General features: G+C 35.5%; 1 protein-coding gene across 2 annotated transcripts; it reads left to right on the top strand.

Annotated features, from left to right (window-relative positions):
• Positions 1 to 1538: 1538 nt before the first annotated feature.
• LOC120780119 (jerky protein homolog-like) lies at positions 1539 to 3066 on the top strand. Of its 2 annotated transcripts, XM_040112402.1 has the most exons (4): positions 1539 to 2267; positions 2404 to 2627; positions 2683 to 2798; positions 2872 to 3066. In XM_040112402.1, exons 1-4 carry the CDS (start codon positions 2248 to 2250, stop codon positions 3043 to 3045), a joined length of 534 nt encoding a protein of 177 aa, XP_039968336.1. In that variant the 5' UTR covers positions 1539 to 2247; the 3' UTR covers positions 3046 to 3066. The 2 variants fall into 2 exon arrangements, with proteins under 2 accessions (XP_039968336.1, XP_039968335.1); XM_040112401.1 differs by having other exon boundaries at positions 2322 to 2798.
• Positions 3067 to 15850: the final 12784 nt, after the last annotated feature.

Below are 15850 nucleotides of genomic sequence, written 5' to 3'. Positions count from 1 at the left end.
TTTATATTACTGATAAATGACAATATCTTGATTCGAAATTGATTTGTACTTGCACACATACTTATGTATCTGCAGGATAGATGCGTATGAAAGTTCTAAATGATATGATGTGTGATTTCATATATTATTATTGTAATATATTATGTTTTTAGGATATTACGATAATATTTCATATATGTACATATATATATGTAGCATATATACATGCATACGAAATTAGATAATATTATCAAAGATAAGAAATATTTAAAAAGTAGCTTTTATTTGGTCATTAACTACAAATATTACCTTGAAAATATCATAATTTAATAATAATATTATCAAGTTTGCATGAATTCATAAAAATTCGCAAAATGATATTCTTATCAATTGATATGATTACACGTAAACGTATAAAAATATAAGCAAAAGAGCAACATACATCTGTAATAGCAATGTATATTTCTGAGCATAATTTTCATTCAATGCTCAGCTCTGTTCACTCATTTCTCCTTCTCAGCGAAAAGTGGTGAAATCCACTAAGAGGATTTTGTTAGCTCTTGACAGTTCACACGCTGGTCCGCAATTGAAAGTGTAAACACAATGGCTACGACAGACTGCAAACTACATCTGTCAAATATTAAAATACACACGTTCTTATGGGCAGTGATATTTTGACAGCTGCACGACTACACGACTGCAGGCCGACAGTTGTCGTTCTCGCTAACTTCAATATCCTCCTATTTTTGCCAACGACAGTACGACGACAGTAGAGTTGACAGTAGAATGGAAGATAGAAAGAGGAGGTAGAGTGGTAATGCCACTAATATGTAAAATGTAAAATTATTCACAGCTCTAACAAACTTGATGTTATTTTACAAATAAAAGCATAAAATAGCTATATTATAGCTCTATTATATCATTTGTAATAACAATTGATAATTTAAAGCAAAAATATTGACCTATTTACTTATTTTTTGCATAAAAAATTTTACTTTGAACAAAATATTAAAATTTCATTGAAGTAAAAGGTATTAGTATGGCCACAACGAAATTGTGTACATACAAAATGGACAACTGCGTTGTTTTGTGTACATGCTGGCCATTGTGTTGTTGTTGCTTCTCAAAATGTACATGTAGTAAGATGAACAACGACGTTTTCAGTTCACTGTCGTGCCGCTGCAGTCTGTCGTAGCCATTGTGTTTACACTTTGAACCTTCTCTATGTTATACGTTCTCTGTTTTCAGTGTTAAATGATTAAAATAATAATTCCAATGTTAAGGAATGTACGCTTACAAATTCGCATGTTTACTATGCGCAAACGATGCTGCATATGATTTATAGGTCGGTATACATACAGCGCACGCTCGCTAATGTGCACACTCTATAGTTCGAACACCCCATAATGTGAACAGACTTTTTTATGCATTGACTACTCTATAATGTGAACAAACCCAAAAGGCTCTATAATATGAACAAAAGACGTCAAAGTATTTGAATGTAGTTTATGCAGATCTCAGCTTATTCTGAATTTGGAGAATCCCCTAATTGTAGAATAAGACTCTCATTTGTATTGCATGTAATGCGTAGAATACTTCAGTTGCAATTTTGTATTCGCGTGGAGTGTTTCGTTTTAGATTTTCTGTTAAAAATGAATTCTAAAAAACACCCCGTTTTTTGACATTGAAGCAAAAAGCTGATATTCTCGATTCTTTAAAAAGAGGCTCATCTATGACGTTTTTAGCAAAGAAATATAATGTTGCTAAATCAACAATTTGAGGAATCAAAGCAAAAAAACAAGTGATTTTAAAGTTCGTGAGCAACACATACTCGGGACCTGGACAAAGAAGAACTCTGCGTCCTTCAGAGCTGCCCAAAATGGAGAAAGCTCTTTATCATTGGATCATCAAAATGCGGAATAAAAACTGGCCAGTAAGTGCCTTAATGTTGAAAGAAAAGGCCAAAGTACTGCATGCACAAGTAAAGGAAAATGAATCTAACTTCAACGCTAGTGATGGATGGCTTCAAGGATTTAAAAAAAGGTACGGTATTCGACTGCTGCAAATATCAGGCGAAAAACTATCTTCGCTGCCTCAGCTCGTGGATCCATATAAGGAAAAACTTATGGCTAAAATGGCCGAACTGGAGCTGTGTAACGACCAGTTATATAATGCTGATGAGTCAGGCTTATTCTGGAAACTTCTACCAGAAAAAACGTACGTGTCCAGTATGGAAAAGAGAGCCTCAGGTTTTCAAGGAATGGTTTCATGAGTCCTTCGTTCCACAGGTGAGGATTTATTTTGTATTTTGTTAACTTTTTTCTTTTAAATTTGTTGTTTAGGTAACGTCATTTTTAAAGGAGAAAGGTTTTCCAATTAAAGTTCTACTCCTAATCGACAACGCTCCTTCTCACCCAAATGAAGCTCAGCTGACAACGGAGGATGGACAAATTTTGGCAATGTTTATGCCACCAAACGTTACTCCCCTCATCCAACCAATGGATCAAAATGCCATAAAGATCACAAAGTTGCATTACAGAAACAACCTTTTAGCCTCAATAGCAGCTACAAACTCCAATTTACTCGATACGATGAAAAAAATTACTTTACGAAGAGCTATAAATCTTTTGGATGCCGCTTGGAGTCGTGTCAGCGAAGTAACATTAGCTAATTGCTGGAAATATATTTTAAATTTTACCGCAGGTGATGACGATCCCGAAGATAGTGTTCCGCTCGCAGTTTTAAACGAAAAATGGGGAGCTGGACTTCGCGCCTTGATGAGCAATACCGCCGATCTCCTTAACAGTTTGAATGCTGAGGTTTGTTCGTTTTCGCAGAATCGCACAAAGATATGCAGGTTATTGAAAATGATTTTCTTATTAACCATTTCAGGCTGAATTAACGCTACCAGGCGTTCATGAATGGAACGAAGATATTGAAGATGATGATGCAAATGACGAGCATGAAGAAGAAGACGATTCCGATGAAGGCAGCGTATCGGAGGTAGAGGAGAAAATTAAGCGGACTGAAGCAGTTGAAATTTTCAACAAGGCGATAATGATGTAAATGTACTAAGACGTCTAAGAGAGAAAGCTGTGCTCCAACTTTTAGAAACACAGAAGATACAGAAAAAGATGACTGATTTTTTCAAATAAAACCTAGATTTTGTATAATATGTATTATGTAAAAATGTATATGTATGTAATGAAAACATGAATAAAATGTGAATTCCAATATATAAATACGTACTATTCTATTCTTTTGGAGCATTCCATAATGTGAACTCGATAATGTAAACTGCCTTGGTTTTAATTAGGTCAGATTATCGAGCGTGCGCTGTATGTGGGTTGGCAAAAAAATTTTGCGGTATCTTTATTGAATTTCTTTTTTTATTGAAATTGAAATGAATTTTTGATGACTCATACCCAGCTCTTGACCGATGCTACGGCTGCTACTATGCGGGTCTCATTCGACCAATTCAGCAATTTTATCACCATTTTCGACGACAGGCCTTCCGGAGCGTGGCGCATCTTCGACCACCTCTACACCAGAACGAAAACGTTGAAACCATCGTTGTGCGTTGGAAATGGAAACTGTATCGGGTCCATAAACTGCACAAATTTTATTGGCGGCTTGAGATGCATTTTTGCCTTTATCGTAGTAGTACTGTAAAATATGCATTATTTTCTCTTTATTTTGCTCCATGTTTGCTACGCTATAACTCACGAACGACTTAAAAGAAACGACAATCAATCAAACACGTGTTAGCGAGTGAAATGAGCTTTCCGAAAAGGTATAGCATGACTCGATGCGACGAATAAAACTAGAACTACGCGCTTTCAGCGCCAACTAGCGAAAATACCGCAAGACTTTTTTGACAGCCTATTATTTGTTATGAAAGCACATAAGTATGTACATATGTATATATTTTCAAATTGAGCTATTTTATAATGATTTCCAAAAAATCTTTGCAAATATTTATATATAATATATAATTCAATAAGATTTGTATTACTACCTAAATGTGCATTTTATATACATAGGTTTGGTACGACATACATACATATGTATGTACATACTTATGTATATGGGTGTTTCCATGAAATGGTCCAGCGTGACTTAAAATATCAAAACGCTCGCAGAATTTTTTTAGACACAGAAAATGGAAGAAAACTATTGATATTTTATTATGCAAAAAAAATTTCAGCTCATTATAATTTTAAAATAAAAAAAATTGTATGCAAAAATTATGATTCTTTTATTCACTTTAAAAGCTGTAGAATGTATTACTTTTAATCGCTGCTGACGAAAGAATTATATACATATGTAATATCGCAATTTGGTGTATAAGTAATTGATACAACTACAAATGAATATAAAAAAGAGAGAAAAGATCAAACTGCACATCGATAACGGTATTTTTTTTCAGTTCTATTTCGTATGTGACCTGCGTAATGCAATAGGACCACATGGTGCCATTATTCGCGCATTATCAGTTTAAGGGTTTTTTATTTAGTTTGTAAAGCAAGTTTAGTATTTGCTAAAAAAATTTATTAATACAAATAGCGTTCTACAAAAAGTAATTTTTTTTCTTAACTTTTGAAATTTGTCACGTGCGTAATGGTAAGTACGAAAAATTTAATGCTCTTTGATAAATATTATTTTACTTTTACAATACATAATACACCTAGATGTCACGTAATGCTAAAAATCAAAATCGGTGGAGGGAGAGGCTTAAGCAAGATGAAAATAAGCTTAAGGAACATAAAGGAAAACAAGCTGATAGAATGCGTGAATACCGGAAGAGAAAGGCATGCGAGGAAATAAATAATAAAAAGAAATAGAGATCGCGTTCGACAACAAAAGTGTAGAGCAATGAACAAAAATTCAAATAGCCAATTCAAAAGTGGTTACAAGTGTAAACAAACACCAGCCAAAGCTATAAAGAAGGTAGAGAGGGCGTTACCAATGAACGCAATAAAGAGAGATGAAGTTCTTCAAGCATTATATAAAAAGTATCCCAAGCTCTCGAATAATGAAACTGAGACACCAGTATGTTCAAATGATAATATGCCGGAAAACATTAACGCAGTCCACGAGTTTTATATCCGAGATGACATAAGTGTTCAAGCTACCGGCCGGAAGGATACTTTAATCTGCAATAAGCTAGTAGTTGCAAAGCGTTTTATGATTGTATCTGTATCAGAAGCTTATCAACTGTACAGAAGCGAGGTCACTTCAGAATATCTTTGTAAATCCCAATTTTTTCACCATCGACCCAAAAACGTTAAATTAATGGAGAAACTTCCGCATGTGTGTATGTAAATATTATGCGAACTTCGCATTTTTGCTAGAGGGATGTCATAAAGCTATGCCTCAGTTTCCATCTCATTTTGATTCTTTTTTAAAATTAACATGCTGCAATGTATTGAACGAAAAGTGCATGATTAGTGACTGTGATAAATGTATACGGGATCTAAAACATGATTTGGTGTCTATATATTTTCTTTCCAAAATGGAAGAAAATGTTAATTGGAGCTATTGGGGGAAAGTTAATGATCGTTTAACATTAAGCTATACCATAGCGCCATTATCGGATTTGTTACATGAACTGGAAATTCAACTGCCAGCTTTTAAACTTCATTATTTTATAAAGCGCGCTCAGCAAATATATTTTAAGGACAAAAAGAATAATTTACGTGATGATGAATTAATTTTGCAAATCGATTTTGCAGAAAACTATCGATTGATCAATCATAATGAGGTCCAAGAAGCTCACTTTAGCTACCAGCAAGTTACTATTTTCACTTGCGTTGCATGGATGCGAGATCAAACTGAATCTTTCGCTGTCATTAGTGACAAACTTACCCACAACAAATTTGACGTCTATTGTTTCCTTACAAAAATTGTGCACAAAATTTAAAGTCAATTCGAATAAATTTCTATATCTTCTATTTATTGTATCTGCTTTTTCTTAAAGCCTAACAATAAGTAATAAAATCTTAAATCTATTTAAAAACTAGACAGACTCAAGAAAAATTGAGCTGTTTTGGTGATTCGTCGCTCTTTAATACGGCGGCTCTCTTCTTTTAAGTCGTGTTTGATCGCAGGAATGTACCAAAGCATTAGCCAAAGGGTTTGGGTGATCTCGGAGTTTAGATACATACATATTTGTTTAATTCTGCTGTCTTCTACTTCTTTTTTCACCATAGGAATACCAAGATCTCTATGGATATTTTCGTTACGCATGTACCATGGTGAACACGTGATTGTTCTAAGCATTTTTGATTGGAACCTTTGTATTTGATCAATATTAGTTGCACAGGTCGTACCCCACAGTTGAATGCCATACATCCAAATCGGCTTTATGACCGCATTATATAAAAAACTTTGTTGTCTAGGCTAATTTAAATTTGCAGCTCTAATCTTCATACATGTTATTTTACTAGAGATATGTTTTCTCCACGTGAGCCTTCTATCTAGGTGAATACCAAGATATGTTACTTCGTTCGCTTGTGGTACTAAAATATTGTTTATTATGTCGTTGGTCTTAGCCAGAGAACGTATATTATAGACAGAGAACGTCTATCATAGAGAAGGTTCACGGCGCGAAGAGCGTGGAATAAAAATTATGCTCAAAACTATATATTCCTGTTACAGACGTACATATGTTCGCTCTTTCGCTTATACATATTTTTATACGTTTATATGTAAACATGTGTATTCGTATGAATTCTTTTTGTGCATATTAATGAATACATGTGCAATTGAATACATTTGAATTAGATTACTTTTTCAAAGCAATATTCTTAGTTAATGTGGAAATAAAGCCTATTTTTAAAATAATTTTTTGTATTTGATATATTCATACTTATGTGTACACTTCATTTGTATATATGTACATATATAACAAACTATCATAATATATTAAAAAAATTATATATATTATAATAGTGATAAATGTAAATAAATCGTATATTTTATAATTCAAAACTTATATTCACATGTATCATGACCATATGTGTTTATGTTCGCTTTCGCGAATTCAAATCATATTATCAAAGTGTAAACACAATGACTGCGACAGACTGCAGCAGCACGACAGTGAACTGAAAACGTCGTTGTTCATCTTACTACATGTACATTTTGAGAAGCAACAACAACACAATGGCCGGCATGTACACAAAACAACGCAGTTGTCCATTTTGTATGTACACAATTTCGTTGTGGCCATACTAATTCCTTTCACTTCAATGAAATTTTAATATGTATTTTGTTCAAAGTGAAATTTTTTATGCAAAAAATAAGTAAATAGGTCAATATTTCTGCTTTAAATTATCAATTGTTATTACAAATGATATAATAGAGCTATAATATTTATGCTTTTATTTGTAAAATAACGTCAAGTTTGTTAGAGCTGTGAATAATTTTACATTTTACATATTAGTGGCATCACCACTCTACCTCCTCTTTCTATCTTCCATTCTACTGTCAACTCTACGGTCGTCCTACTGTCGTTGGCAAAAATAGGAGGATATTGAAGTTACCGAGAACGACAACTGTCGGCCTGCAGTCGTGTAGTCGTGCAGCTGTCAAAATAACACTGCCCTTAAGAACGTGTGTATTTTAATATTTGACAGATGTAGTTTGCAGTCTGTCGCCGTCTATGTGTTTACACTTTCACTTATCAATAATAACATGTGCGCGCTGCTCATATCAGAGTTCGCAAATACTCATCACTGAGGAGCAATAAATTTTGATTTCCTCAATTGTGAGTTCAAAGGAAAGAGTGCTCTTCTAGAATATTTCTCTTTAATACTTATCTTATCTTTTCGCTCTAATATTTTCTGCATACGTACGTGCTCCTCAAAATAATACTCCTCACAAGAGCGCTAAGTTTCTTTTTCTCATCTCAGGTTTCAGCACTCAGTATTTTGTATCGCTGATAAAGTCAGTTATGCAGCAGAGAGTGCACTTGAGCAATTCCTTATTCTCTTAGAGAGTATGTATATTTATAAATTTATGTTAAAGTTTAATTGTTGTTGGTGTAAATATTAACAGTTTTGGGTACATGCATGATTAACCGTTAATTTAAGTTGTATTGTGAGTAGGTAATTAATCAGGAAGACGATGCAAAAATACTGTTCTCTAAGTGAATTTCTCTATACAATGATTGTTTTTTTTTTTGTCATCGGTTTTTCCATACTCGGTATTTTTTCAATTGTCATTTTGGATTAAGACGCATTGCAGTTTTGTTAGCTTAAAATTTTATAAGTTAAAAATGGGCAGCTTTAGCCAAATTAGCCGAAGTAGTTCTATCTGTTCCATGTAGTCAGACTTCAGTGGAACGTGCCTTTAGTGCTCTTTCGTTAATTTTAACTAAGCATCGTTCCAGGCTCAACGCACAAAATATCAATAATTTGCTTTTGATAAGGTTAAATGAAGAACTTTTTAATAATATGAATTTTTCTTAAGGTAATTTTTCATCAAAAAATTATCAACTTTATTTATTGAATTATTTGTGTTCTTTTTTTATTGAAATATATACATGTTTTGTTTGTTTTAATAAATAAGTACTTACTTAGCGCGTTGTATGTACAAATACGGAAAATAACTAAATAAAAATTTCAGTGTCTATTCTTTATTTGTAAACTAGCTGACCCCGCAACCGTTGTCCTGCGTGAAATTATGTGTTTTGAAATGAAAAAAAGTTGAAATTATGTTGTGTCGAAGATGATTTATTTTCGATTTTTTACATTTCTTTTAATGTAGCGCAGCTTAATAAACATAATTTTTTGATTTCTGTTCTGGTGCGTAAATATACAGAGAAGATGCGTTTCCAACTCGTCAACACGCCACATATGTATATCTGGCCGTGTGAAAAACAGCATTTCCCGATTTCCTTGTGTACTGTTGATTGTCAACGCAAAGGCAATTTTCCCTGGAAATTGAATACGTTCGAAGGCTGTCCCTTGTATTCGATAACTGCGTCATAATCAGTCGGGTTCCATTACTCAGTTTCGGCGCATGAAGATTGTGAAACATAATAATGACAGATCCAACTTTGAGACGCAAATGATCCTGGGGCATACCAAGCCTCTCCAAAGAATTTGGAAAGTCCACTGGATAATTTACGGTTTCGTCTTCCTTGTCAAGACGATCGATCGATTTATATGAGCGCAAACCTCCCGGAATTTGACTTTGAATCTTCCAGTTTAAGTCATTAACATCGGTATTTTTGGCAGCTAAAATTGCGCGTGCACTCAAGCAAGTATTTATGATAATTTGGCGAATGTTCGGACAAACATTCGTGATGAGTTCATCTTCCGTTGAAGTGAATTGACAAAAGGGAGGTGAAATTGATATCAAACCACTGGAAGTATCAACCGAAATTTGCCCATTTCCAATTCTTAGCGAATACAATGTAAAATGTCATCGGCAATGTCATTTTTTCGTATCCCATAATTAACGCGAATTTGAAGGCTGATATGTCAAAATGATCTTCGCGAAAAGTATGCGAACTTCAGTGGCATGCGAAGTAACTCTTGCATTGTCCTTCGTCTCTTTCCATTGATTATCATGTTCCAGCAAATGCAACTGCTGGCATGCTTCTCAAAAAGTTGCACACACTGTACCATTCACAATACGCGATGACTTAAATGAAGTTGAACCGCGAGACGCAAAACAGTCGGAAAACTTTCATGAATTGCAAAAGTAAATATCCTACAAAGCGCTTTATTGCAGTTCACATATCGACCCATTTGATACTGCTGATCTCATATCGTTCAAGGCCAATAACCGCTATGTTGCTTTCTTTGGTGACGTACTTGCAAACGTATTTGATCGATTACACCAATCTGCAATATTCAACATTGACATGAGTTTTGAATGTGAATTAAACAAAGGGGGCGAATATGGTACGACCCATGTGTTGTCAACTTCGATGTGTTGTTAACGTCGATATTCACGCCTCTAAATGCTAAATGTTCTACCATTGTCGTCTGGTGAGTGACGCCGATACAGTTAATATCCATCATTTCCCATTCCCGTTTCCGAAAGAAAACCACATGAGTAGTGTTCCGTGCATTTATTGTCAAACATACAAACCAAAGTGGGATTGTAAGGTTCGCTAGGTCCATGAACCATATTGGTTTTCACTACTTCGTATAATTCTGGATCTATCTCTGAATCAGGAATTTCCGCTGAAACGATTTCATCAATTTGATCTGATGTAATCACCATCCGCATCCAAAGAAGAATGTGTGCGTGCGGCAAACCTCTTTTTTGCTACTCAAGAGAATACATTCAGCATCTAACAGCACCATATATACCATAGGTTGCTTCAAGATAAAGACCGTCAAACATCGCAGCTATTGTTTAAAAATTCGTGCTGTGATATCGTTACGATCGCTAGCTGATTGACCGCGATCCATAATTCCGCTCGTATGTCATCGCATTTTGGGAGTACTCCTTGCCATTCCTTGGGCTGCCATACGTTGATGGCAAAAAGAACGCCGACCAATATTAGCGCGACCTCTTCGTGGCTTCGTAACAAATTTCAATCTGTAATTGATCACTTCGTCTGAAACACACATAAAGTTTTCACTGCATAATTTTCAATAATTTTTCCTTTGCATGGAAAATGTTACTTTTTGGAATTGTCCAATTTTCCGACTTCTCCTCATGAAAAGTATAAGGTATTTTGTTTCTAAACCTTTCCCGATCCACAACAAACAACCTTTAAAAATTTCATCAAGGTTGGTTCAACCGTTCTCTTAGTGTTACTAACAAACAAACATTCATTTTTATATAACGTTTATATGAGGAAAAGGAAAGAGCTGTTTTTAGGGGGTTTCCGGAAATTATTCGAATTTTTATCCCCGTAAAAACCATCTTTGAACTTCAACGAACATTTAAGAAAAAGAATTGGCCAAATTGGTCCAGGCGTTATTGAGTTATGCACCTACATACAGTTTGACGATTCAATTTTATTCATATAGATACATATGTATATGCTTTTGCTTTTTTTTCTTTAAATAAGAGACAATACTAATGAAAAGTAAATAAGATGAGTTTTATTTTTCGCATCACTTGAACACTCAGAGCGATAAAAATAAAGATGATGCGTTAGGCAAATAGTTATCTTTTAAAAATGCTCGCTCATGCTAATATATGAGTGAGCCAAATACGTGAGGAGTTTTTTGTGATGAGAATGTTAGTTAAGCTTGCGCTCCTGAGTATTCGAAATGATGTTCTCTTGCGGAAAATTACTCATCAGAGCAAGAGCGTATTTTGATGGTTTTACGAACTCTGGCTCATATGTACATAGATAAATATGTGCGTATGACATTGGCACAAATAACGCATACACAAACCTACATACTTGTATACATACATACATATGCGTACACATGCAAATATGTCACCCCCAAAAACTACAAACATTGCTTTACAAAAACAACAATCGTTTGAAATAGCACCATACATACTTATATGCGTTCATGTGTCAACCGCAAAAATTAAAAAATTTTGTTCTACAAAAACAACAAATGTCTTAAATAGCATCAGCGGCGTCACAAGTCAATATGGCAGCCAAATGTAGCAAATCTTACAGCAGGAACAATTTCATTCATGAACGCAAGCGCACTTTCAACAAGCAAACTCGCTTCATTCATTAAAGCGACCACCTTCACATCTCCCCGAACAAGCCTTTTCCCACAAGCGTCTTTTCGCGACGATGGCAAAAGCTAAAAATCATAAATTGAACAATTTCTGACATTTGTTTGAGGATGAAAAAGCGACAATCCTGCAAATATAAGTATTCAAATATATTATAATAAAATTGACAACAAAGTTTATTTGTTGATTTTCAAGTCAAGAAATGTGTCAAAGAAAATATTCAATATTCCTCTGATTTATGTGTACAGTGGATCCCGGTGAAGTAGTACTCCGCTTAAATGAAAATCATACCTCTTAACTGCCTATATCTTGCTGCATCTCACGGTTGGTTTTTGAAATACATAGAAATTATTGTTTTAAGTACAACTCGTTAAGTATCCGCACTCGCTTATGTGCCATATTATATTTTTATTTTTAACAAACCACAAAAATCTGTATCTTTGATTGTGGCATATAACCGGGATTGGCTGTATTTGTCAAGGAATACAAAAAATAGTTTTACGCGGCTTTCAAAAATCTGCGTCGATATGTATGCAAGCTCATACAGAAACATACATATTTACGCTGGTTTGTTAGATAAGCTGTTACAGCGGCAAGGGAACCAGTGGCAATTGGCGATCGTTGGTTTGTGTTTTCGGCACTGCTCGGATTTTCTACCACCAATACAATGTTGTGATGCTTTGTTGTCGCGTAGTCCGTTGACAAAACGTGAGCTTCGGCAGTTGGATGTCCGTGTCAACGTAGATTTCGCATGAAGCATTGAGTGTACATACATATTTACATACATATGCACATATGTTGCATGTAGACAAATTTACAAACATTATGCGTATGGTCTGTCATATTTGTTTACATGCACGCATACATACATTATATACATGTTAACATGGCAAATGTTAACAATTACTAAATAAGTAATAACACATAATAAGCAATAATGAGCAAATCATAGCGGAAATGCATCTTTAGTTGCGCAACATTTCCCACAGTAAAAGCCAGACGCTTTCATCAGCATAAAAGCTCATTTTTCGGCGTGAAGCGGAAATCCAACACGCGCAACCGAAATAAGCCAATTCGGAGAATCGGCAACAAAGTCAGCAGTTGGCCGGTGCAACGTAGCTTAGGTTTTAAGTAAATTAATTCTTAAGTTTAGTCTTAGTCTTAGCTCTGTAATGAAACGAGCAATAAATAAAAATTTTTTTTAAAAAGAAATTACATCAAATTTCTTAACTGGCGCCCAACGTGGGGCCTTCGCTAGTCGCGTTTCGTATCAATACAATTCGCGGGTGTATCCACAAGTCTTGGTTAAAAAGTTTGTGCTGTCGTGATACTCAGCGGCTACCATTAGAAGACAAGGATAATACTTACCACCCCATAGACGGTGAAGGCTTGGGCTAGGACTCAACAGAAGTGCAGGAAAAGAGGCCCCCTAGTCGCCAATAGCAAACGGGAAACGCAAGACGTTAGCCGCCTGCCCAGGAGAATGTTCCTGCTACTAGAGTAAGAATTAATTTTAAGAATCAATATTAAGATATAAACATATGTAAAAGAACTTTTTAAAATATAAAAAGTGAAAATGTTTAATGTTTAATGTGAAAAAAAACTATGTTTAAGAAATCTTTAATGCAAAGGTGAACACAATTTAAGAATAGTGACATAATTTAAGAAAGAGAGCGTAATTCAGAAAAAATAATTGAACTAGACGAGAAAATATTATATCGAAAAGCTAACTAAAAGTGAAAAATTTAGAAAGAAAAGTTTTAACTCAAAACAAAATAAGCTAGGGATAAATTAAATTTTTAAAATAAAAAAGTGAATAATAGAAATATATCAATCATGCCAGTTAATCCTGCCAACCTCGTTCGGCCACCAATACTTAATGCACCCCAAGGGCCACCAGCACCTTGTGGTCAGCCTCTTGCCTCTTCTAATTCATTCTCTATGGATGAGTTAACTTCCGTAATCACAGGAATTGTGAACAATGTCTTAAGGACTGAAGGGCGAAACATGGTTCAAGCCGCCCTTAACCCAAATTCCAACTTTTCAAATTTCACGGACATTACCATAGACTCAAGACTACCCGGAAATATCTCTGAATTAGACAAAATACCAGATGTGGTACGATGTCTTCGGGAGTTCTCCGGAAATCCGGGAGAATTCACATCTTGGAGGAAAAGCGTGGACAGGATCCTCCAGATATATGAGCCTCAAAGAGGTACCCCAAAATATTATGGCATCCTCAATGTCATTAGAAACAAAATCGTGGGCAATGCCGACATTGCCTTGGAGTCCTATAACACTCCACTGGATTGGAAGGCGATCTCCAGTTGCCTAACATTGCATTACGCGGATAAACGCGACCTTGGTACCCTTGAGTACCAAATGACCTCTCTCGTACAGGGTAGCAATACAATTCAAGAATTTTACCAAAAGGTATATTCTCATCTCTCACTAATTCTGAACAAACTGGGATGCATGGAAGTCGGCGCAGAAGCCATGCACCTTCTAACTCGTACGTATAGGGATAAAGCCTAGACACGTTCGTTCGCGGACTCAAAGGAGATCTACCGAGACTCCTTGGAATGAGGGAACCAACAGATCTCCCTCAGGCACTCCACTTGTGTCTCAAACTAGAGAATCAAACCTTCAGGTCACATTATGCCTTGAGCAATAATAACAATATCAGCAGGAAACCACAAGAGTTTCGTCCACCACTACCTCCCAAAAGGATAAACAATGAGTTTTACCCCGAATTGGCATACTTGCCCCAACCAAGGTTGTACGCAGCCACTCCACATAGACCACCGCAAATGAACTATCAAGTTCAACGCCAGCAACAGGCGCCCCAATATGCACAACAGCATTACAATCCACCACCACGTCCTTTGCATAAGCCACAGCCACGTCCAGAACCAATGGACATTGACCCATCACTGCGAACTAGGAATATTAATTATATGAATAGGCCACGTAATAATGACCCTATTAACAAAAGACCTCCTCCTGGCAACCCTCCAGCTCCTGTGCCCCTAATAAAATCCAAAGGAATTTCCATATAGATTCCGAACAACCCCAAGCTTACTATCCTACCACAACAATTGACAAGCAGACGAACGACAACTCTAGCCATTACGATGACGAATGTTACAGAGACAGAAATGATGAAGGTCAGGACGATAGCTACATAGACACGACTGATTTACATTTTTTTAGAATGAGTCACTCTTCGCTGCCCTATGTTGAATGCAGGCTGAAGAGTGGAGATATTGTGAAAATTTTAGTAGATACAGGATCTACGAAAAACTATATACGATCCTCTATCGTGCCCAATCCAATAAATAACGAAAGCATTTTTTTTGCGAAATCCATAGCAGGAGACATCGAAATCAAACAGCATACCTTTCTAAACCTATTTAACTCAGACAAAAAACTGAAATTCTACCTCCTCCCAACTCTGACATCATTCCATGGTATTATTGGGAATGATAGCCTTAAGGAGCTTGACGCAGTCATCCACGTAAAGAATAACTTCATGGAGTTAGAAGGCAATACCAAAATTAAAATCAAGCAGCTAGCTTCAAGATCTGTTAACAAAATACATATTAAGGAAGATAACTTGTCACAAAAACATCAGAAGGAAATTAATAATTTAGTCGAAAATTTTTCTAATCTCTTTACGGAACCAAACGATAAACTTACCTATACCACTAAGGTTATAGGAGAAATCAGAACGCCTCCCGAACCAATTAACGCCTTGTCAGTAACCCAGCATAGTGACGAGAGCTCATCCGATAACTTAATTTGGCATGTAGAATCCCCAATTAACGTTTTCAAAACCAAATCTTCCTAAATTCAGGCCCAATTTCTACCTATCAATTCAAGATAGTATTCCCCACATACCATAGACACGTCATTGAAGAACCGGAATATAACTCAGAAACATTAATAAATCTCCTAAAAGGTACCTAAACCCCTCCATAATAAATTGCATCAAAACCGACGAAAGAACTATGGGTAAAATTCAAGAAATATACCCGATCCACTTTAGTAACTATAAAACCAGGTTTTCTCAACTCCAAGTCCAGGATGTGACAGACGAACAACAACAAGAAGAAATAATCATAAATACCCATAAAAGAGCACATAGGAATTCTCGTGAAAACAAACTTCAAATTTTAGAAAATTACTATTT

Source organism: Bactrocera tryoni, unplaced genomic scaffold (genome assembly GCF_016617805.1).
Source record: "Bactrocera tryoni isolate S06 unplaced genomic scaffold, CSIRO_BtryS06_freeze2 scaffold_165, whole genome shotgun sequence".
Classification (NCBI taxonomy): Eukaryota; Metazoa; Arthropoda; class Insecta; order Diptera; family Tephritidae; genus Bactrocera; species Bactrocera tryoni.
The sequence above is the reverse complement of the archived record's forward strand: the minus strand, read 5'-3'. Positions and strand labels throughout refer to the sequence as shown.